The sequence below is a fragment of the Ziziphus jujuba genome, chromosome 10 (genome assembly GCF_031755915.1).
Source record: "Ziziphus jujuba cultivar Dongzao chromosome 10, ASM3175591v1".
Classification (NCBI taxonomy): domain Eukaryota; kingdom Viridiplantae; phylum Streptophyta; class Magnoliopsida; order Rosales; family Rhamnaceae; genus Ziziphus; species Ziziphus jujuba.
In genome coordinates, this window is record NC_083388.1 from 26205901 (window position 1) to 26231799 (window position 25899).

Sequence of the window (25899 nt, forward strand, 5' to 3'; positions counted from 1 at the left end):
AAATTTTACCACTTTGAAAAGAATTGTTTTTAGGGCAAAAAGCATGTTGATGACAAAGTACGTTCAAATCCATGTTCTTTCGTGGTTTGTCAATGAATAGTATACATACGATATTTTACAAAGAGAGGCAGAGGTTTGGAACTTTTACAAGCATGCATGTTTAATCCATATTTATATAAGCACTATAATTTAATTGAATGTAGTTTAATCCATATCTATAAAATTAATTGGAAATCTAAATTGAAGTCATAAGTAAAAAAATAATGTGACAAATAAAAATAAAAAGAATTCTTTGAATCTGGAGAAGAAAAAAAAGCTAGGACTACAGTAAAATTATACAAAATATTGAAATCTTATAAGTTAATAGATAATAGTTTAATCTATATTTACATAAGCACTACAATTCAATTGATTATAGTTTGATCCATATCTATGAAATTAATCAGAAATCTAAATTGGAGTCAAAAGAAAAAAATTAATTGATAAATAAAAATAAAGAGAATACATATATAGATATATACGTATATAAAATCTTTTGAAGCAAGTCCAACAACACTTCATAAAAGGAGGAAATAAAAATAATGGACTTTCTTGTTATATACATACATATATATATATATATATATATATATATATATACATATCGGCCAATTAATTGATCACCTCTCTAAATAATCTCTATGTTTCTTAGATTTTTTGCCTTTTATATATTTATTTTAATTTTAATTTTTTTTTTCCATTTTTCTAATCTAAAGTCGTACTAAAAATAGCAATGCATACGATCTCTACCTCTCCTTATTTATTTATACAATATTTAACATCTCTTTATATGTATATATATATATATGGAAAATACCTAGGGTTTTTTTATGCGAGAACTCTCTCAGTTCGCCAACACCACTATAACCTAAATTCCATAAATAAAAATGTAAATATAAAATTTTTTGAAGCAAGACCAATCATGTGACAGCCCAGACCACCCACACCCGCATGTAGATATTGTTCACTTTGGGCCTAGGGAATCCTCTTAGGATCCAGTCTTTTAAAACGCATCTATAAGAGAAAGGTATCCAGGCTCTGATACCGCTTTGGGCCTAGGGAATCCTCTTAGGACCCAGTCTTTTAAAACGCATCTATAAGAGAAAGGTATCCAGGCTCTGATACCATCTGTGACAGCCCAGACCATCTGCATGTAGATATTGTCCGCTTTGGGCCTAAGGAATCCTCTTACAACCCAGCCCTCACGGGTTTAAAACGCATCTACAAGGGAAAGATATCTACACACTTATAAACCATGCTTCGTTCCTCTTTCCAACCGATGTGGAATCTCACAAACCACACTCGGCAAATTAAAAAAGGAAAGAAAAATAATGGACCTCTCTAATAATCTTGATGTTTCTTAGATTTTATTGCCTTTTATTTATGTTTATATATATATATATATATCTATATATATTTCCACTTTTGTAATATAAAGTCGTATTTTTAACAGCAATGCATACTGCTTTAGCTCTCCATATTTAACATCTCTTAATGTGTATATATATATATATATATATATATGTGTGTGTGTGTGCGTGTGTGTATTTTGAAAATAAACTAGTTTTCTATGTTAGCACTTTCTCAGCTTACCAACGCCGCTATAACCTAAATTTCATAAATAAATTAGAAAAGCACATATATAAATAGGAAAGCAAATAAAATAATGGACTTTCTTGCTATATATATATATGTACATATATAAACGGGATTGTTGTTCTAAAGGAAGTCGACGTGCGCAACCGTCCAATTTGTTTGATCATGCAAATCGAACGGCTATGAATAATTGTCAACAATTATATGGTTCCTAACTTTGCCTATTGTAGAATTCTTATATATATATATATATATAGAGGTCAATTAATTGATCTCCCTAAATAATCTCTATGCTTTTAAGATTTCTTTGCCTTTTATAGTTATATTTAGATTTTTTTTTTCCATTTTTGTCATCTAAAGCCGCATGTTAGCACTGTCAATTTACAATAAATAGAAGCTTTACGTATTCGATTACCCAGCACACTGTCACTATTTGCATGTACTCCATCAGTTTCAGTGCAAATGCATAGGGGCAATTAGGTTTTGTTGGTCTTTCTGATTTCCATTCCATTACACTCCCATATTCTAAATCTAAACTGTGCACACTCTCAATTTATATCTCATAAGTTATAGTGTCTTGGTATCGTAAAAGACCTGATATTAATTGAAGGAACGCAGAATGGATGACTAGAGTTAGAGACCAAGGCAACACTAGTAAGTTGTTCGACTATTACTTTTTTATGCTTTTTTTAATAATTAATTTCTTTTCCATTTAACTTATTTCTATATATATATGTATATATATATTGACAATATAGAAGCATGTTGGGCTGTTGCTGTTTGCGATCTTGTGGAGATGTTGCACAACAGGCAAAATCCTGATAATCGTTTGCAATCCCCTTTATCAGCACAAGAGCTGATAGACAACTATCCAGGCAGTGGTCATGTCGAGTGGGCATTTGATTATATAAAAACAAATGGGATTGCATGCGAAGCTGATTATCCTTGGAAAGGAGAAATCTCTGAGAAAAATGAGGTCTTGAATTATAAAGGTTTTTTTAATTAGTATTATTTAAATGTATCACATTGTTCACTACCTCTGTGCTAATTTATTCTAATTTATTTGTGTGCAGCGGACAGAAGATCAGGAAACATATTGGGGCGTATAAGCTTTTAAAAAAGTAGACGTTTTCAATAAAATTGAAAGCATCGTAGAAGAGCACCCGGTTGTAGGATGTTTCTATTTGACATCAAATTTTTTAAAATGTCAAAATTCGGTAAGTTTTTACTTTTATTTTAATTTTTTTATATAATATTAAATTTAATTTTATCTTACAAAATTTGATTTGTCAGAACATTGTCAGTCTTGAGCCCGTGGTAAAATATGATAATGGTGGTACTAATGAAAGTGGTCATGCAATGGTGATAGTTGGACAGGGACAGAATGAGTACTATGAAAAATACTGGCATGTTAAAAATACTTGGGGTGAAGGTTGGGGTGATGAGGGTTACGCAAGACTGGCAAAGAGTGTCTCAGACCCTAACAGAGCCTACTATCCCATCTACTATCCCTTGATCCATGAAGACTGAAAGAATACCTAACGTAGTTTAATACTATCTTTTTCGGATTTTTTTTTCCTTTTTTCCCTTTTTTTTTATCATTAATCTTGGATGTGTTATTAGCAATGTTTTCTTTTATTTATTGTTTTAAAGCTATCTACCGACGTCTTTTGATCTTTCATGTATTTATATTATTTGATTTTTTTTAGAAAGCTAATACCTCCCTTATCCAAAATTGATCAATTTCATTATAGCTGTCATTTTCTTCACAGGGTAATATTTTGAAGGTTTGCCTCTCCTTTTTTAAATCATATTTCGACCAACTTAAAATACTTTTAAACGATTTGGTTTCCTTTCAAGCTTTAGGAAAGTAAACAATTTTGGTTTTCAAATACAAAAAATGCCAAAACTAATGTTTATACTATATATGAACCAAGTTCGTAGGACTGGCCCAATGGTAAAACCATGAGACTATACATCCAATTGTTAAAAGGCTTAGCCAGATTAGAAAAATACTCAACACTTAAGTTGCCGCTGTGTATCCTTATATGCGTATGTGTACAGTATACAGGTAGTTGGTATGGCCATCAAAAAGCATGTAAAGTTTCTTTAATGTGTAAATATGCACTCATAAATCCCAATTTAGCTCAAATGGGTAAGTTCTCCAAGTGCTCAAACTTTAAGTAACCATTAACCCCTAAAATTTAGCCGGTAGGAAGACGACTAATCATGTATCTCAAGTAACCACCAAAAAAAAAAAAAAAAACACCAGCGAAAAAGGCTACTACAAAATTCAACCAATAATATAAATAATTAGAAATTCATGGAAAGATAAGTTTCATTTGCCATATGCTGAAAGCTTCCGCATATCAGAAAGTATCTTGTTATGAAAATAGGACAAAAACAATAATAATAGAAGAACAAGAATAAAAACAAAACATACACACAGATTTACATGGAAAACTCTAAAAAAGAACAAATAGAGTGGCTACAAAACTCAATACAACCAAAAAATGCTAAAAGCGTAAACATATAGTACAGAATAAATCTAAAACTAAACCAGGTCAGATCAGTCCATACCGGGGGGGCTTCGCCCCTGCACCCCCAAAGGGCTCAATGGTGGGCTTCGTTCTCGAGCCTTGCTGGTTGTGATTCAATTGAGAGATGGTCAAAGTCAACGTTTCTTATAAGCATCAATTGTGAAACAGTGCTGTTGCACTTAAGGAAGTGGTTAGGATGAGTCAGCGGTTAGTTTTCTGTTTTGGAGGTTTATAAATAATGGTTTAACTGCAGAAACAGAAAATATATGACAGAAGCAGTTAGTTCTCGATCAAAGCCTTTTTCTTTTGGTTTTCTCTTTTCTTCTTGTAGCCTCTTTCTCATTGTATTTCTCTTTCTCTTGGTATTGTTTAGGATCATTCTGGGTGAGTGATTTGTGAGAAAGAGAGAGGTTGTAAAGGGGTTTCTGGTGTGGTTTATGGGTGTAGAGAATCTGTAAAATCAAGAGAGAAACTGCTGCAATGGTGTATTTGTTTTTGTTCGTAGTGCAAGAACTTCTTGGATGGAGTTCACCGAGGATGTAGGTCATTTCTAGACCGAACCTCGTAAAATTTGTGTGTTCTTTGTGTGATTCTTCTTGTTTGTTTCATTCTATATGCTTGTTGTGATGAGTTCGGTATTGAATTAAGTTTCAATAAGCCTCCACTGCCACTATAAAGCTTCAAAATTGTCACAAAATAAATTTCACCAAACGAGTTGTACCATGAGTTTTTCGGATTGGACCAAATAGAATTTGGATCATCAACTCAAACATATCTTGACTGTAATCAAATGAAGAAAAGAAACTTGGAAATTCTAGCTGAGTAGTTTTGGATAAATGGCTCAAAAAATATAATTATATTGTTTACTACTTTGAAGTTAAGGAAGATGAAAGCTATTGAACTTCAAAATCCACAAATAGAGTCAACAAAAAGAATAAAAGCATAAAAACTACTAAAATTATAAATATATATGAAAAAATAAATTCCTATAATCATTGTAGGAAATAAATCAGTTTTCAATTTAAAAATTCCTTGCAAAGCATCTTCTCAGTTTAGTTCTTCGTAATAGGTGGATTTTCCTCGCAATTTTGATTTTGTTTGGATACTTTTTTTTTTCTTTCTTTCTTAATTCTCCTGAGAAAATTTGACTTCGCTCGGCTTCTTATATCTTCGATTCCAAAAGTAGATTTCTCATATTAATTTAAGTTTATTTATTTATTTTGTTCTTCTGTTCTAAGAGCAGAAATTTGAAATTTTTATATAGTTGAAAAGAAATCTGTAAAATTAACGTTCAAGTCTGGCTTCATTTTTATTTCATTAGCATCAAGAGTATTTTAGAAAAAAAGAAAAAATAAATCTAGTAGATGTTTCTTTGAAAAGAACTGCAGTGTTGGTCATAATCTAACAAGAACTTAGGATTATTTACTATACATTTTTATTCTATTATGCTTCCTTACTCTATTCTATTATTTACTTATGAGAGAGGTCAATTATAATGAGTCCTAGTGTAACACCCTGTCCCGAAGTACACCGGAAATTTCTAAAATTTGACCAAGGTTGACTGGGTTTGACTGTCGTTGACAGAGAAGGGGTCAAATGTTGACTTTTTGCTCCTGATAGAATTTCACATTGATCGAGGTACCGTTACAAAGTACACATTGTCACGAGTTCATAGACTAGTAGCACGTTGAAAACGGAGCTACGGTCTGAAAGTTATGAGCAAAATACGTTGAGGTCCAAACTATCCAAGGGGTGCCGAAGTTGACTTTTTGTTCATCCAAAGTTGAGCCTTGACTCATGCATGGTTGTGAAGTACTCGTCCATACGAGGTCATAGACTAGCGGCACGCTTAAATTGGACATCTGGTTAAAAAGTTATGGACATACGAAATTTTTCAAATACCGTAATATTTTAATATATTTGGCTTAAGTGAACAGCGTATGCCACATGTCGCAATTTCAGCCAATCCCATGAGTGAACAGTGTCACCCATGGGTGGCTTTTATTTTGGCAAAACACGGGAGCCAGGGAGAGGAGAGAGAAAGAAGGGAGGAGAGAGAGAGAGAGAAAGAGAGAGCTAGAGAGAGAAACCAACTGGCCACCGCCGTTCACCCATTTTCGGCCATCGAAACAGTACACACACCACCCCACCTTGAAGTCCACCTAAAAACTGGCCGGCCAGCCAAAAATCACGGCCAACCGACCGCCGATGCTCCCAGATCAAGGCTTTTTCCGGCGGCGGTGCCGATCACTTCAAATCCATATTTCTCCCTATTCCGACCTTCGTTTGCCTCACCGCCGGTCCCGTTGAGTTACCCATCACCAGATCTACCTTCCCACCAAAAATCATGGCCAGTGGCCACCGAACGCGCCGCCCGCGATGGCGGATTCTGGTGACCACGGCTGCTCGCTTGGAAATTGACTATCCGACGAGTTTCTAGTTGCACCGCCCCTCCTTTCCCACTAATTATGACCCTCTGAACCCAAATTCGGTGTCCATTTTCCTCAATTCTTAACGGATTGTGAGAATCGAGGGTCTAAAATCCATGAGCTTTTCGGCGAGATTCCGGCCACCTCGGGTCCGATCTTCGGAAGGTAAGCCTCAATCCGTGATCCTTGTTCCATAAGCTTCGATTCGGTATATTATTCGCAAATTTTGGTTAACGTTTGTGTAGTCCCCCAGGGTACCGGGTATTATTTATCCGAATAAAATATTAATTTATTTGAGTTGTGTAATATTGTTGTTCTAGGAGCACGTGTGCATCATGGAATTGATCCCATGGAGGATCTTGGATTAATTGCGTGCTCGAGGTGAGTGACCCACCTTCAAAATTATTTTCGGGTGTTAAATTATATTTATTTTGCGGTAATTAAAAGTTTGGATTTAATATTTATGTGTTAAATATTAAGCAAAATTATATTTGAAATTTTGATGGCACAATTTGAATAAATTGAAATGTATATGTGCATTAAATCATATTTTGATTTTTGACAAATTATGGAAATTTGGATTTTATGGAAATTTGATATTTAAAGGCATTGTGATTTTGATATTAATTGATTTTCTTGGTTTTTGGGGCATAAAAGATTGGGTTTTGCGAAAATGTTTTAAAAGGGGAACTTTTCCAACCGAGTGAATCATGAGTGTTTTGAGAGAAAATATTATTTGCAATTAATTATTATTTATTTATTTATTTATTCTTAATTAACCAAATGTACTATAATTATCGTGGCTTTATAATTGTACAGTAGATAGGGTGTAACACCCCGTCCCAAATCGCACCGGAATCCGTGCACGTTGACTGAGGTTGACCGTTGACCAAGTGGGTCAAAAGTTGACTTTTTGCTCCAGTTGGAATTTCCAGTTGACCAGGGTACCGTGGCGACGTGCATCATGCCCCGAGTTCGTAGACTAGTAGCACGTCGAAAACGGAGCTACGGTTTGAAAGTTATGAGCAAAACAAGTTGAGGTCCAAACTGTTTAAGGGGTGCCGGAGTTGACTTTTTATTTATGGGGAAATGAGCTTTGACTCATGCATGGTTGTGAAGTGCTCGTCGATATGAGTTCACAGACTAGCGGCACACTTAAAACAGACATCCGGTTAAAAAGTTATGGACGCGTGAAGTTTGCCGGATACCGTAATATTTTAATGTTTTTGAGTCGATGAACAGTAAAATGCAATGTGTCATCACCTGATTGGTCCACGTGGATGAACAGTGTCACCACTGTGGCTTTTATTTGACAAAAATCCCAGGGAAGAGAGAGAGGAGAGAGAAAGAGAGAGAGAGTCCGACCGGCCACCGGAGTTTTTCAAATTTTCCGGCCGATTCACTGTACACGCGCCGGTCAGTAAGAATCCCCTCCCCATTTCCGGCAAAACCCCAAAATTTCATGGCCATTGGTCGCCGGACGCTCCCGGATCGAGGCGGCGAAGATCGGCGGCGATTTTTCCCTCCACCGCCGATTGATCCATTTCTGGCCATTTTCCGGCCACACGCGCCAGCCACCCTTCACCACCTCCTCAAGTCCAGCCTACCCACCAAATTTCACGGCCACCGGACCACCGATGCGCCGGGATCGGAGCGTTTTCCGGCTAGGGGCCGGAAATCTTCAAACCGCGATTTCTCCGCCGTCCGGCCTCCGTTTGCCTCACCGCCAGTCCCGTTGGATTCCTCTCCCCACGATCTACAAATCTACAAAAAATCCTAGCCAACGGCCAACGCACGCGCCGCCGCCGGCGACGGTTGCCGGTGACCGCGGTGGCTCGCCGGAAGTTACTGTTCTGGCGAGTACCTAGTCTCACCGCCGGCCCCTGTCCACTGTGTTCGACCTCCTGAACCCAAATCCAGCATCCTTTTTCGCCAATTCGCGATGGTTTGGGAGAATTGCGGAGTCGAAACCCGAAAACTTTCCGGCGAAATTCCGACCATATCGGGTCCGATCACCGGAAAGTAAGACCAAATCCGTGATCCTCATCACTCGAGCTTCGATTTGGTATATAACTCGTAACTTTTAGATATCGTTTGGTGTTCGCTCCCCGGGTACCCATTTGGGATTTATCCGAATAAAATATTAATATATTTGGTTGGTATACTGTGATTGTTTTAGGTGCGCATACGAGTAGTGGAGTTGATCCTGCGGAGGATCTTAGCTGATTTACGCGCTCAAGGTGAGTGACCCACCTTCAAAAAATATTTTGGGCAATTAATTATGTGTAATTGGTATTTAAATTATGCTCATGTGGTGCGATTTAATTATGAATTTTATTGTGATTTAATTTATTTATTATTCATGAGCAAATTATATTTCGGTAATATTCGTACGTGGTTTTAAGTATTATTTTCGGGCATAATTGGGTTAAATATTTTATGAAAATATTTGTTTAAATTTTATAAATTATGCCCGCGGTATTTTTATTGTTGAATCTCGTACTTCGAGAAAAAATTATGGTTTATTTGTTATCGATGTTTCGTACCGATTTGTTGAGTAAAAATATGTGGGATGGTGTTTTGTGAAAATTTGGTATATTTCCCACGGTAATTTTGGAAAACGGTATGGTTGGTTAATAATAATTATTTTAGACGCATTCATACAGTATTGGTGTTCTGGTATATGTGTATGTGGTTCAGCGCGCAACTATTGTTATTTCACCTGTGAGTTGCCATTGGACCATGGGCAGGCAAGTTTGTTATTGGCCTCAGCCGCCCCCCTCCTTGGCCGGGATGATGGTTCAGCAGCGGTACTGTCGGGACGACGAAGTGCCGTTTGTAAGTTTCTCTCTTTAATCCCCCGCTAGTCGGTGCTCAGGAAGCTGGGTATTGGAGGGCATCACCGGTATATGGTGTGGTGCGTCAGGTGTATTTGTCAGGTGTAATTTTCAAATAATGTTTCAAACCCCAAAGGTGTTCAAAAATTATTTATTATAATTTATTACATTTTAATTAAATATATTGGGGTATGTATTTATTTATTTATTGTTCATCAAATGGTTTAATCCCTTGGTTTTCGGGAAGTACGTATATCGGGTTTTGTGAAATTGTTTTAAAAAGGGAACATTTCAAACGGAGTGATTGGTGAGAGTTTTGAGGGAAATTATTATTTCCAACAGTTGTTATTATTTATTTATTAATTGTTGGTATTTATTCAATTCCCTTAATTGGTATTATTATTATTTTATTATCATTAAAAGTGTTCAGTAGTTAGGGTCACTCATTGAGATGATTAGCATCTCACGTTTTTAAGTTCCGTTCCCTTAGGTGCAAGTGGTGGTAGACGTTCTTCCGGAGCGAACCAAATTTTCCGCTGCTATCGTGTTTCTAGAAGTACCTTTGTACTCTTTCATTTCAGTGTATTATTTATTTCATCCTTGTTGTATTTCTGTTGATTAGCACTTCTTAAAGCTCTGTATACTATTGGGACACTTATGTTTTTATTTATGCACTGGACTATTGTTATTGTTGAGAAGTGCTTAAATTTGTGGAACAATTTGTAGTTTGCGGGAGGAATAAGGGGATGAGTATAGAAGTGTGTTTTCAGTGCAGGTAATTTGTGGTAAGTCCATCCCTTAGGGGAGGTTCTGTCGGATTTTCCTTTGGAGGGTCCGGTAGGGCTTCCTTAGGATCAGGGCTCGTCTAGGGTTCCAGGGAGGAATTCTGGATGGGTCCTGACATAGGGTCACTTACTCAGATGATTAGCATCTCATATTTCTAAATTTCGTTCCCCTAGGTACAAGGATTGGGAGACGTTGATCGTCCGGGGCGAGCCTAACGTCTCAGTTCATTGCCAAAAGTCCAAGAAGCATTTCTTCCCTTTTTTCCTCTTCATCTTGTATTGCTTATTTATCTGACATTGTATTGATTCCACATTTATTTGTATAATGCTCTGTATACTGTATTGGACATTTAGTTATTAATTATGCACTGATTTCCTGTTGTTATTTTTAAGTGCTGCAAATTTGTGGAGACAAATTGTAGTAATGTGGGAGGAATAAGGGGTTGTATATAGAAGTGTGTTTTTAGTGCAGGAAATTTATGGTAAGTCCAACCTTTAGGGGAGGTTCTGCCAGATTTTCCATTGGAAGGTCCAGTAGGGTTTCCCTGGGATCAGGGCTTGTCTAGGATTCCGGTGAAGAATTTTGGATGGGTCCTGACAGTTGGTACCAGAGCTCTAGGTTCTAGTATTCCTAAGGGACTGTGCATTGTTATGCGTCCCATCCATGTCTAATCTCTCATTTTGCCCGTCTTAAAGCGTTCTTTCCCTTTATCTCGAAGCAAATTTGTTGCCCGAGTTGAAATAACTCTAATCTTCGAGGGTGCCAATTAGAATCACCTAGCCTAACGGGGAATTCCTATGGCCTAGTCAATGGTTGAGGATTGCCTTTTCTTTATCGAAAGTCAAGTAATGGTGGTAGATCCAATTCTGTGAATCTTTTGGGATCCGAATTGGTCCTAGATGGAATGAGTAGTTCTTATGTTTATGGACCGCTAGCATAAAGGAGTAAAGTTAAAGTGTTTCAGCTTACCTGAAGTGGTGCTTCGTGGAGGAGTTAGGAGGCCTTTACCATGGTTAATTTCTATCCTCGTCTCCAAGGAGCTATCGGAGAATGGTTGTTAAGGGTATTTGACCCATGTGGTTGATGTCCGAGTAGATGGTGAGCGTTGGAAGTGCTCATAGTGGGAAGCAATTCGAAAGTGTTTTCCCTACAAGTTACCTGGATTACGACCATAAAAGGGATATCAATTCACCATTAAATTTTCTTTGGACATCGATCTATTTCAGTACTGCCATACCGTGCGACTCCATCAAAGTTAAAGGACTGAAAGGCTTAACTGCAAGATTTGGTGAATAAAGGTTTCACTAGATCAAGCTTATCATCGTGAATGGTATCCGTTTTGTTCATGGAGAAGAAGGATGGTTGCCTAAGGGTGTGTATCGGCTACCAACGACCTAACAAGGTGACCACCCATAATCGATACCTGTTGCCGAGTATGAATGTGTGTCGATCAACCTCAAGGTGTTAAGATATTTTTCCGATCGATTATCAAAAACTAAATGCTTTTCAAAGTGATATTTGAAATTAAAGGTATTTTATTCATGTTTTTATTATTTATTTAAATCAATGTTTTGGTATGAGTTTCATTTGCATTGATTTTATTATTTATTTAAAATTGTGATTTAAAATATATTTTGACATGTTTTTATAATTTACCTTGATTATGACAGTTTACATAAAATGTGTTTTTATCATTTATTCAATTAATGTTTTAAAGTGCATTTTACTATGACCTTATTATTTAAATGGTTTGGATAATTTAAAATAAATTTTATTATATTGTTACTCTTATTTTAAATGCATGTGTTAAATATTTCTTTTATTATTTAATCGATTCATTTTACTTATTTTAAAATGATTGTTAAAATGCATTTATTCATGTTTTTATTATTGTTCCAATGTGGAATTTTAACAATTGCCTATGCAAGTTAAGGTATTTTAAACTGATTAAAATAATTCTCTTATTATTTATTATTTCATTGATTTAATTAGTAAATTTTATAAATTATATTTTGATTTTTGATTTTTGAAGAAGTTTGAAAATTTAATTTAGGTTGATAAATTGTATATATTTTATGTTGGTGGTATATTTGAAAAATATATTTATTATTTGTTTTATGTTATGGTTTTTCCAAGAGCGACTTAAGGTTTAAGTATCGTCAATTGAGAATCCAAGAGTAGGATATCATTGAGTTCAAAAAGAGATCCTAAAGGAAGCACGCGATTAGATGTATGTGATACACCCCAAAGATATAAAGATATATCAAATGCTCACTAAGTATTATTGGTGGATTCGCACGATAAAGGAAGTTGCCGAATTAGAATCAAGGTACGTAAGTTGCCAACAAGTGGAAGCGGGAAGTAGAAATGTTAGCACACCTTTTTACTGGTACGAGAGTGGTTCTCACTGAGAAAAGTCGGCCAAGCTAAATTGGATGCAAACACCTACGAATGACTATGAATAAGGTGAAGGTCATCCGAGAGAGTTTGAAGACCGCTCAGGAATCGACAAAAGAGTTGACCTGAAGTGCAAGGAAAAGATCTTGAATTCAAAGTCCGAGATTGAGTTTTTGAAATTATCTCCGTAGGAGAGAGTCGTACACTTTGGTTGATAGAGAGAGCTAAGTTCTCGTATCTTGGTTTCTACGAGGTTAGCGAAAGAATTGATTTTGTAGCGTACGAGTTAGCATTTTTGGAAGAGTTAACACAGGTATGCAACGTATTTCACGCATCAGAGCTATGAAAAGACATCGAAGACCTGTCATGTGAGGAACAACCAATATAGATCTTAGGTCACGGAGGATACGTATTGGTCGATGAGATTATTTCTCAAGTTAAAGTCTTATGGCAGATTTTACCTAGCCAAGGAAGTGACGTGGAAGCTTGAGGCATAAATCAGCAACCAATATTCTTATACGTTTTAGTGACGTATAAAATTTTGAGGATGAAATCTTTGTAAAGGGGGAAGATTGTAACACCCCGTCCCGAAGTACACCAGGAATTTCTCACATTTGACCGAGGTTGACCAGATTTGACCATCATTGACCGAGAAAGGATCAAATGTTGACTTTTTGTGCCAGATCGAATTCCACATTGACCGAGGTACCGTTAAAAAGTACACATTGTCACGAGTCCATGGACTAGTAGCACGTTGAAAACGGAGCTACGGTTCGAAAGTTATGAGCAAAACAATTTGAGGTCCAAACTGTCCAAGGGGTGCTGGAGTTGACTTTTTGTTAATGCAAAGTTGAGCTTTGACTCATGCATGGTTGTGAAGCACTCGTCGATACGAGTTCATAGACTAGCAGCATGCTTAAATTGGACATCTGGTTAAAACGTTATGGACATGCAAAGTTTTCCGAATACCATAATATTTTAATATATTTTGACTTGAGTGAACAGTGTGTGCCACGTGTCGTATTTTCAGCCAATCCCATGAGTGAACAGTGTCACCCATGGGTGGCTTTTATTTTGGCCAAAACACGTGAGCCGGGGAAGGAGAGAGAGAGAGAAAGAGAGAGAGCTAGAGAGAGAAACCCAACCGGCCAACCGCTGTTCACCCATTTTCGGCCACCATAACAGTACATGTGCCAACCCACCTTGATGCCCACCTGAAAACCAGCCGGCCAGCCAAAAATCACGGCCAACTGACCTCCGATGCGCCCGGATCGAGACTTTTTCCGACGGTGGTGCCGATTTCTTCAAACCCAGATTTCTCCCTATTCTGGCCTTCATTTGCCTCACCGCCGATCCCGTTGAGTCACCCATTCCTCGGTCTACCTTCCCACCATAAATCATGGCCAGTGGCCACCAGACGCGCCACCGGTCGTGGTAGATTTTGGTGACCACGGTGGCTCGTCGGGAAATCGACTTTCCGATGAGTTTCTAGTTGCATCGCCCATCCTTTCCCACTAATTCTGACCCTCTGAACCTAAATCTGGTGTCCACTTTCCTCAATTCTTAACGGATTGTGAGAATCAATGGCCTAAAATCCGTTGGCTTTCCGATGAGATTCCGGCCACCTCGGATCCGATCTTCGGGAGGAGCACGTGTGAGCAGTAGAATTGATCCTATTGAGGATCTTGGTTGGATTGCGTGCTTAAGGTGAGTGACCCATCTTCAAAACTATTTTGGGTTGATAAATTTCATATATTTTATGTTGAATATGTGTTTGGAAATTATATTCATGTATTAATTATTTATAAATTATATTTGGGATTTTGATGCTACAATTGAATAAAATTATAGTATATTTATGCATTAAAGTATAATTTGATTTTGGTAAATTATGGGAATTTTATTTTATGAAATTGTGGATTTAATTTTATTTAAATTGTGGTTGAAATAAATTGTGAAATTATTTATGTTTAATAAGAATGTATTATCCATTGATGAATTGTGAGATCCAATTATATTTGAATTTTGAAGAATTGAAGTAATAATTATTTTTAATTATTGTTACATTCATGGATGGATTTGAAATTGATGGAAAATATGCGATGGATTTATGACAATGAATTATAAAGGAATTGTAGAAAAATTTACGGGTTTAATTGAATGGAATAAACCCGGTGGAATTTTTTTGGGATTTGAAACTATATGGATTTTAGAATTTTTATGATGCATCACACACGTACCGGTGTTCTGTATATGTGGATATAATTAGTGCACACATGGATATGATTAGCGCGCAGGTGGGTGTGAGTAGCGCGCAGGTGATTTATGGGTTGTCCTGTGGTTGCAGCGGTGCGGTGGGATGCCACGTGACCGTATGTCGGTTTCTCTCTTTAACCTCCTGTCTGGTGGTACCTCGAGACGCTGGGTACCATTGGAGCCACTGGTATATAGTGTGGGCATCAAATGGTTTTCACGACCTGATTTTTAATAAAATGTATTTAATAGTGTTTCATTCATTATTTAAATTTAAAGGTTAAGCAATTTTTTTTTATAAAAATGCTTTTACGAAATTATTATTCAAATTGTTTTGGTATTTTGAAATCCATTCTAATATATTATATTTTCCTTCATTTTATTATATTCTTAACATTTATTTTAAATGGGTGTTTTATTTTGGTTAAATTATTTCTTTATTTAATTGTTCAATTAATTGAGTTATTCTAATTATTTGATTATTTTCTGAATTGTTTAAATATGATTATCATGGATATCTTTGTATTATCTGTTGATGATATGTTATTATTCTTTTAGGATTGTTACACAAGTCAATTTCATTTCTATTATTATTCTCATTCTATTTTTGGATTCTTAATTTGTCGTGTTTTATTTGTAAATTATTGGTTAATTATTTTTCTGAATCTTGGGCATAAAACATCGGGTTTTGTGAAAACATTTTAAAAAGGGAACATTTCCAACTGAGTGACCGTGAGGGTTTTGAGAGAAAAATTATTTTCAACCATTATTACTAAACCATTCACGTATTTATTTATTTAGTAATTACTTATTCATTTGCTTACTGCTAAATTACTTAATTATTAGTAGTTAGTAGACTGGGTCATTCACTGAGATGATTAGTATCTCATGTTTTCAAATTTTGTTCCCTTAGACTCAGGTGGTAGACATTGTTCGATCAGGGCGAGCTCGACAGTTTGATCATTTTCGAAACTTCGAGAAGTCTTCTTTCCTTCGTTTCTTATTATGTAATTTTCTTTCTACTTTGTTGTAAAACTTTTGTACTTAATTGTATCTTATGATGCTCTGTATACCATGGGATATATTTCCTTAATTATTACATTAGTTCCTTGTCATTTATTTGAAGTGCTGAAATTTGTAATAATATTTTGTAGTAAAGTGGGACGAATAAGGGGTGTATATAGATGTGTATTTTCAATGCAGAAAAATTGTGATAAGTTCAACCCTTAGGGGAGGTTCTGCCGGATTTTCCATTAGAGGGTCCGGTAGGGTTTCCCTGAGATCAGGGCTTGTCTAGAATTCCGATGAGGAATTTTAGACGGGTCCTGATAGATTGGTATCAGAGCCAGTACCCGGATCGGTGTGCCAGTAAGGACACTGGGCCCCAAGGGTGGAGGATTGTGAGATCCCACATCGGTTGGAAAGGTGTAACACCCTGTCCCAAAGTACAACGGAAATTTTCCAACTTTGACCGTTGACCCAAGGGGTCAAAAGTTGACTTTTTGACTCGGATGGAATTCTAGGTTGATTGAGGTACCGTTACGAAGTACACGTTGGCACGAGTTCGTAGACTAGTAGCACGTCAAAAACGGAGCTACGGTTTGAAAGTTATGAGCAAAACAAGTTAAGGTCCAAACTCTCCAAGTGGTGCCCGAGTTGACTTTTTATTCATGCAAAGTTGAGCTTTGACTCATGCATGGTTGTGAAGTACGAGTTGATACGAGTTCATAGACTAGCGGCACGTCCGATTTGGACATGTGGTTTGAAAGTTATGTACCTGTAGATTTTTTTCAAATACTGTATTATTTTAATATTATTTTTAAACGTGTAACAATGTGCCACGTGTGACTTAATAAATGTGACCGTGTGTCACCATGTTGAGATGTCACATGTCAACCATGTTTAATATCATATTATTTTATTATTGTTATTTTATATAATAATATTATTTTTTTATATTATTTAATTATTTTATCTTCCTTTTTCTTTTTCTTTTCTTCTCCCCATGTGGGTAAAAAAAAAGGGGGGGGGGGGGGGGGGGGGAGGGGGTACACGGGGGGAATTTCTTTCTTTCTTCTTCTTCTTCTTTTCCTTCTTCTTTTCCCCCGGTGGGTCCACCTTCCTCCTCCATCATCTCCGGCCAATTGACCATCGTGCGAACGGCAGCTGGCCACACGCGTTGGACAAACCGGCGACCCACGACGGCACGACCTCGGTCACTTAATCTCCGGCCGGGGAAGTGGCTAACGCGCCAGGATCGGCACGTAACGCAGGCAGCCGGCTTCCTCCCCATCGGCTGGTTTTCTGGCAGCCACCGGTCGTGCAACCGGTCCTTTCCCACTAATTTGGACCCTCTGATTCCGATTCTAAGCTCCGATTAACTCAATTCCCGTTGATTTGCAAGATACAAGGAGATCAAGACCGATCGAAGCTTTCCGGCCAAATTCCGACCACCGCCAGTTGAATTAAGCCCAATGGAGGTCGGTAATGTGATCCTCATCTCACAAGCTTTCCATAGACATATAATTTGTCAATTTTGGTTAACGTTTGTGTTAGACCCCCCGGGTACCGGGTATTATTTACCCGAATAAAATATTAATTTATTTGACTGTGTGTGAATCCTTGTTCTAGGAGCACGTGTGCGTTATGGAATCGATCCTATGGAGGATCTTAGGTTAATTGCATGCTCCAGGTGAGTGACCCACCTTTAAAAATATTTTGGGGTAATTAATTATATGTATTTGGTGTTAAATTGATATCTGGAATTTATGCTCATGTGGTGGAATTTGAATATAATCGGGAATAAAACATTATTTTATATATATATATTTACCCATTGATGCTAAACGAAATTTTGGGTTACTAAGAATTTCCCGATTATTATTCTGTTGTGATTTAATTGTATTTATTACACATGAGCAAAGTATTTTCATTAATTAATTGTGTTGGATTTTTATATTGTTTTTTTTGGGCATAATTGGTTTAAATATTTTAAGGAAATTATTTGTTTAATTGGTGGTTTAAATTTTATAATTATGCCCGTGAAATATTATTTGATGGATTTTGTGATTTGAGAAAAATTATTTTTATATTGTTATTGATGGTTTCGTACCGGGTGTGTTAAATGAAAATGTGGGATGGTGAAATTGAAAATTGGTATATTTCCCACGGTAATTTTTGGAAAATCGGTACGGTAATAATTAAATTAATAATTATTTTAGATGCACTCATACAGTATTGGTGTTCCAGTGTATATGTGGTTAGCGCGCAAGTTATTATGTCTCCCGTGAGTTGCCATTGGACCGAGGGCAGGCAAGTCTTATATAGTGCGCATCAGCCGCCCCCCTCCTTGGCCGGGATGACGGTTTCAGCAGCGGTACTATCGGGACGCCGAAGTGCCGTATGCAAGTTTCTCTCTTTAACCCCCCACCAGTCGGTGCTCGGGATGCTGGGTATCGGAGGGCATCACTGGTATATGGTGTGGTGCGTCAAGTATAAATTTTCGGATAGAAATTTCGAACCCCAAAGTGTTCAAAAAATTACTTATTATATTTTATTACATTTTATTTATATTTGGGGTATTTATCTATTGTTTATTAAATTAATTGATCCTTTGGTTTTTGGGAAATACGAATATTGGGTTTTGTGAAAATGTTTTAAAAGGAGAACATTTCCAACAGAGTAAATAGTGAGGGTTTTGAGAGAAAATATTACTTCAATTGTTATTATTATTTATTTATTTAATTGTTGGTATAAATTAAATTCCCTTAATTGTTATATTATTAATATTAAAGGTGTTCAGTAGATAGGGTCACTCACTGAGATGATTAGCATCTCACGTTTTTAAATTCCGTTCCCCTAGGTACCAGGTTTGGGAGACATTGATCGTCCGGGGCGAGCCTGACGTCTCAGTTCTTTGCCGAAAGTCCAAGAAGTATTTCTTCCCTTTTTCCTCTTCATCTTGGATTGCTTCCTTATCTGTCATTTTATTAATTCCACATTTATTTATATAATGCTCTGTATACTGTATTGGACGTGTAGTTATTACTTGTAGTATTGTGGGAGGAATAAGGGGATGAATTTAGAAGTGCGTTTTCAGTGCAAGAAATTTGTGGTAAGTCCAACCCTTAGGGGAGGTTCTGCCGGATTTTCCATTGGAGGGTCCGGTAGGGTTTCCCTAGGATCACGGCTTGTCTAGGGTTCCGATAAGGAATTTTGGACGGGTCCTAACAAAAGGGAAACGAAGCATGCCTTAAAAGAGAGTGTGGATACCTTTCCCTTGCAATGCGTTTTGACAAAATCGTGCGGGCTGGACCCAAAGCGGACAATATCGCATGCGGGTGGTCTAAGCTGGGCTGTTACAGTTGGTATTAGAGCCAGTACCCGGATCGGTGTGCTAGCTAGGATGCTGGGCTCCAAGGGGGGAGGATTGTGAGATCCCACATTGGTTGGAAAGGGGAACGAAGCATGCCTTAAAAGAGGGTGTAGATACCTTTCTTTTGTGACGCGTTTTGACAAAACCGTGTGGGCTGGGTCCAAAGCGGACAATATCGCATACGGGTGGTCTGGGCTGGACTGTTACATTTAACATCTCTTAAAATAAAATAATAAATAATTAGTGTAAAAGTTTTATAAGTTTTTGCTATCTGTCATGAGTGATGATAATATATATTTTATATGCTAAATTTTAATTGAAATATTTAATTTTATTATTTTTTATTTTAAAATTTTAAAGAGAATTAATGGTAATCATTTAAATTATTATTTAGTATATGTATCCTACTAGTAATCATTCATGGCAAAAAATATTTTTCAAACCCTTTTTGCTTCCCCGACCTTCTAGTTCATGTAGTTAAGTGGGTGAGTTATAATGTCCCGGATCTCAGGTTCAAAAGAGGATGTGGGCAAAACCAAACAACAACAAATCTTATTTATTTGAATATTATATAGTAGAGCCGATAAAATATAATAATAAATAATTAAATATGATTATTAAATATGCATTAATTTGTGGGCTCGCTCTAAAACTACAATCTAATTTTAATTGGTTAGAAATAACTGATTCAAATACAATTATAAATTGTGAAAAGTTAATTTAATTTGTAAACCATTATCACTTATATTTAGAAGGTTACGGCTTGAGATATTTTTCTTTGATTTTTTTGCCTTTCATATATATAATTATATACATATATTTTCCAATTTTGAAATCAAAGTCGTATGAATAATAGTCGCTAGGGTTTTTCTTTTTCTTTTTTATGTTGACTGCGATTTACAATAGCCTGGGCACTCTCTAAGCCTGGTGGATTTAATTGGAGGTACGAAGGATGGATGACTGAAACTATAGATCAAAAACATATTATATTATTGCTTTGCTTCTATTATTATTTTTTTTATAATTATTAATTTCTTTTCCATTTAACATATATATACAGCGGTGCTATAAAAAGCACCAGGCGTAGGAAAAAAATTTCACCTGTTTTTGCTTCGGACGAAAATAAAATAAAAAAAAATTACTCGTTTCTGCGTTGCATTCGACTTTTCGGCGTCTTAATAGGTACCTTTTTCTCATTTCTCTCTAATTTTTTAGGTGGTCTAGGAATAAGTTGTGATCTTCTGTGATTTTATGGGGTTTTGGGTATGCATTCGAATATATCAAAACAAATGTGATTGATATAAATCTGATTATCTTTGGAGAGGAGTTACACCCTCCTCTGACAAAAAAGGTCTTAAATAATTAAGCTTTTTCTTTATTATTATTATTATCTCAACGTGTCAGGTTTATTAGGATTTAAAGAGAAATTTTTGTTCTAAGAAATGGAAGAGGTCGCGCAAGAATTTATGCTGATGTCGATTTGTAAGTCGAAGGTGGAGGATCTTCCAAAAGAGTTGTTGATTTCAATCCTGTTGCGTCTACCGCTGAAAGATCTTCTCCAATGCAAAAAGGTTTGCAAGGAATTATACGCCATTATTACGAGTTTCCCATTCACTGATGTACGCAGGAAGATGAGGAATTCTCAAATTCTAGTCAAATACGAGGATCCTATCAGTAAATATCATGTTATCTATTTACTTTCTGATGAAACCCTTGAGGTCATTGATACCGAACCAGTATTATCCCATACTCCATTAATGGATTCAATGAGGATTGATTTCAAACATTCTGTCACCGTGGTGGGTTGTAGTAGTGGTGTGGTATGTCTTAGGTGCATACCACCACATGATGAGTATTTCCTGTGGAACCTTGCAACAAGAGATGCAAAAATTATTCCAGATGGATTATACAAAAGCAATCCAGAAAAGAACATGTTTCAACATCTAAATATGGGGTTCGGTTTCATTTCCAAAAACAATGACTACAAACTAGTCTCAATCCAATGCTTGTTTGAAAACAATACATACCGCCCTGTTCAACCGTGCCAACAAGAGGTTGAAGTTTATAGCTTAAAAACAGGATGTTGGAAATTGCTACCAGATATCATCCCAACTTGTGATATTATATTAGCACAACCACATTCAGGTACAGCATGTGGAGAAATGTTTTCATGGTTGGTAGAGAATGACAAGTATGGAGAACATGTTATGTCATTCGACATGAGCAATGAGGTATTCATAACAACACCTTTGCCTCCTCGTATAATTGAAAGGAGCCGTCCTGGTAATTGTTGGAATAGCCTTATGTTTCATAATAAATCCCTTGCTCTTGATCATTGTGCTAGAGATAGAAATAATGATACCAAGACACATAGCATATGGGTGTTGGGTGAATATGGTGTCAAGGACTCATGGACTAATCTATTTAATGTTGGACCCCTTGAATACTTAGGACCGAGTACAAGAGGATTTTGTAACAACAATGGGGTTCTTCTCCAAGTAGACGGAGATGGATGTCGTCATGATCTAATTTTGGTTGACCCTTCCATCCGAAAAATCAAAGATTTGGATATTCATGGGACATCATCAATGCAGATCCTTAACTACCAAGAAAGCCTAGCTCAAATTAATGCAACTCCATCTTCACGGATATTGGATGGGAGTTAATACTAGTTAAGATTTCATGGGTGTATCGACTATCTCGGACTCAAATCATTGTTTCAGACTATGTATTGAATAAAGCTTCTAAGTTCTCTTTATATTTTTTATATTTATATTATTCAGTTTGATATACATATATATATTCTCTCTATGTTTTCTAGATTTATTTTATTCGGTTGGATATATATATACATATATACAGGGGCATGCAAAGTGGTGAAATGACAGAAGTGTCATCACATTCTTTCAATAAAAAAGTAATGCCAAAAACTCAAGTCACTATCTTCAACAATGAAAAATAACTTCAAAAAATCATGACGATTACAAATTTATCATCACCATATGGCATTTATTGAACAGTAAAGCATGTTATGATTGCTTATAGCATTTTGGAACAAGTCCCAATAAAGGGTGCAGGAATAACAAAAATTTCATCCACAAATTGGTATACCATATAGAATCAGCAATCAAATTGCCAAGAAAAGAAAAAAAAAAAAGACTTTAATCCACTTGAACTATCAAAAAACTCCAGACTTGATGATCTCATATAAATCTGAACACAAAAGTATTAAACAAAAACTCATAGTATCTTGTAATGCCCCATCCCGAAGTACATCGGAAATTTCTCAAGTTGACCGTCGTGAATCGAAAAGGGTCAAATTTTGACTTTTTGACTTGGTAAGAATTCTAGATTGACCGACACCATTTCAAAGTACGCATCAATTTGACTCCGTAGACTAGTAGCACGTAAAAAACAGAGCTATGATTTGAAAGTTATGAGTAAAACAAGTTGATGTCTAAATTGTCCGAGGGTGTTGGAGTTGACTTTTTATTTTTGTGAAATTGAGTTTTCACTCATACATGGTTGTGAAGTACTCGTCGATATGAGTTTGTAGACTAGCGGCACGCTCGATTCGGACATACGGTTTTAAAGTTATGGACCTGCAAAGTTTTTCAAATATCGTATTATTTTAATATTATTTTTTTGTGACTAGTATATGCCACGTGTAACATAGTGATGGTGTTGTGTGTCACGATGAGAAAATGCCACATGTCAGACACAGGTAAATGATATATTATATTATTTTTGTTATTATTATATATATTATACTATTTTAATATTATTTTAATATTATTTGTTTGTTTATTTATATTTTTTAATTTTCTTTTTTTTTTCTATATATTTTCTTTCTTTCCTTACGTGGGAAAAATAAACCCCCATGGGGCCCCCTCTTCTTCTTCTTCTTCTTTTTTTCTTCCTTCTTCTTCCTCCTGTCGGTCTCTCCTTGCTGCACCTCTTCCAGCTGTCGGATGGCCACATGCGTCGGACAGGTAGAAAGTCGGTGGAAAACCAGGCCGGTAACCGGAAGGACAAGGCCGAACGTCTTCGGATGCACCGGGATCGGGCCTCCATCGTCAGCGACGGCAAGTTGGTTTTCCGGCGATCCTGCCATCACCCAGTTAAATTGATACTCCTTTCTACTAATTTCGGACCCTCTAAGCTCAATTTTGAGATCCATTCAGCTCAAATCTTGTTGTTTAAGAGATATGAGAAGTTGAACTTTGACTGAATCTTTCCGTCCATTTTCCGGTAACTACCTGTCGATTTGAGTCCAATGGAAGTCGATAACATATTTCTCGTCTCTTTAGCTTCTTATAGGTACCTCGTTTGTGAATTATAATGGAGTATTTTGAAAGATGCCATTTTTACATCAAATATTATTATTTAATGTAGTAGTCTGAAAAATGTATATGTGTAGTATTTAAATAATGATTTATATTGGAGATGCCAGATGCATGTTGAATTGAATAAGTATGGCTTTGAAATAATATTTTTGAAAGTTTAGGAAGCTGCAGTTTTAAACCGCTATTAAAATAATTATTGTTAGTTTTATTGTGAGATTATGGTATCTGTTAGAATATATTTTTGGATACTTATTTATATGTGAAGTTGTGAAATTATATGTGGATTAAATGATATTTGTTGTGAATTGATCTGAAAGTTGAGGAATTAATTGTGTTAAATTACCGCGATAACAAAAATATAGTATGTGATTTAAATTATGTAAGAATTTTTATATTGTTTTGGTGAAAATTGATTTCATGGATTTGAAGAAAAATATCAATTTAAAATTTAGTATTTCCAAAAAAAAATATTTGTGCATTAATTAATTAAGTAATTAAATTATTATTCATAAATTTGATTTTATCTTATTTTATCAAACTTATTATTTTAATAATACTATAAAAAATTTATAGTTTTTAGATGCACCATACATATACCGGTGTTCTGTGGTTGTGGATGTGTTTAGCGCGCAGGTGGATGTGAATGTGATTGGCGCGCAGGTGGATGTGAATGTGATTGGCGTGCAGGTTGTAATGTCTCCCGTGAGTTACCACTGGATTGAGGCCAGGTAAGTTTGATATTGGCCATAGCTACCCCTTTCCATAGCCGGGATGACAGTTTAAGCAGCGGCGCAGTGGGGTGCCACGCGACCATATGCTAGTTTCTCTTTTTAACCTCCCCGTCAGACGGTACTTTGGGATGCTGGGCATCGTAGGACACCACTAGTATATAGTATGTACATCAAGTGTCTTTTGTATATATATATATGTTATTTTTGTATGTATCACACCGTACGGGGACAGCGATCCGATGTGGTCCATGAAGAGCTAGCCTCGTCACTATATTGCCAACGAGTCCAAGGGATTGGATGGCCAATCTAGGCAATCACCCTGGACTATATTGGTAGCAAGGTGCTGGCCACAGCTAGAATCATGGATTGCGTAACATGTTGAAAGGTATCGTTTGTACCCTTGATATGAGTGTATATTTGATAATATTTTTTTGAATTTTAATTATTATTTGATCTCGTATTATTCTATCTATTCAACTCTGATTTTCTAGCATTATACTTAATTGCTTTTATTGTCATTACTATTATTAATATTATTCTCGTTATTAATATTACAATTATTATTTATCAGAATTATGTTTACAATTATTTTCATTACTACTAATATTATCATTATGATTATGATTATTATTACTATTATTATTATTATTATTATTATTATTGCCATTATTTATTTTTATTTTTATTATTTCTATTATTATTATTAGTATATGATATATCCGGACAAGTATCACAGCCTACGGGCAAGAAAGATAGCCATTGGGCAAGTATAATAGTCCTTGGACAAGTGGTAGCCTTTGGGCAGGTGAGATAGTCCTTGGGACAACTGTGATTATGTGTAACACCCTGTCCCGAAGTACACCAGAAATTTCTTAAATTTGACCAAGGTTGATCGGGTTTGACCATCGTTAACCGAGAAGGGGTTAAATGTTGACTTTTTGCTCCTGATGGAATTTTACATTGACCAAGGTATCATTATGAAATACACATTGTCACGAGTTCATAGACTAGTAGCACATTGAAAACGGAGCTATGGTTTGAAAATTATTAGCAAAACAAGTTGAGGTCCAAACTGTCCAAGGGGTGCGGAGTTGACTTTTTGTTCATGCAAAGTTGAGCTTTGACTCATGCATGGTTGTGAAGTACTCATCGATACAAGTTCATAAACTAGCGGCACGCTTAACTTGGACATATGGTTAAAAAGTTATGGACATGCAAAGTTTTTCGAATACCATAATGTTTTAATATATTTGGTTTGAGTGAACAGTATATGCCATGTGTCACAATTTCAGCCAATCCCATGAGTGAACAGTGTCACCCATGGGTGGCTTTTATTTTGGCAAAACACGGAGCCGGGGAGAGGAGAGAGAAAGAGAGAGCTACAGAGAGAAACCAACTGGCCACCATCGTTCACTCATTTCCGGCCATTGGAATAGTACACGCGCCACCCCACCTTGAAGCCCACCTGAAAACCGGGCGGCCAGCCAAAAATCACGGCCAACCGACCGCCGACACGCCCCAATCGAGGCTTTTTCCGGCGGCGGGGGCGATCATTTCAAACCCAGATTTC

The 25899-nt window shown here is 36.3% G+C and overlaps 2 protein-coding genes across 2 annotated transcripts; both read left to right on the plus strand.

Annotated features, from left to right (window-relative positions):
• The first annotated feature begins 2431 nt into the window (after positions 1-2431).
• LOC125421077 (vignain) lies at positions 2432-3165 on the plus strand. Its single transcript, XM_048468801.2, has 2 exons — positions 2432-2611; positions 2929-3165. The coding sequence occupies exons 1-2, from the start codon at positions 2432-2434 to the stop codon at positions 3163-3165; spliced, it is 417 nt and encodes a 138-aa protein (XP_048324758.2).
• Positions 3166-20694: 17529 nt separating this feature from the next.
• On the plus strand, positions 20695-21918 carry LOC125421076 (F-box/kelch-repeat protein At3g06240). The gene has a single exon (XM_060812173.1). The coding sequence runs from the start codon at positions 20695-20697 to the stop codon at positions 21916-21918; it is 1224 nt and encodes a 407-aa protein (XP_060668156.1).
• The last annotated feature ends 3981 nt before the right edge of the window (positions 21919-25899 follow it).

Bases quoted from the DNA above. Each gene is read 5' to 3' on its own strand.
- LOC125421077 (XM_048468801.2), top strand. From the start codon at position 2,432: ATGTTGCACAACAGGCAAAATCCTGATAATCGTTTGCAATCCCCTTTA. The intron at 2,612-2,928 runs GTCTTGAATTAT...TTGATTTGTCAG, and splicing joins AAATCTCTGAGAAAAATGAG to AACATTGTCAGTCTTGAGCC.
- LOC125421076 (XM_060812173.1), top strand. From the start codon at position 20,695: ATGGAAGAGGTCGCGCAAGAATTTATGCTGATGTCGATTTGTAAGTCG.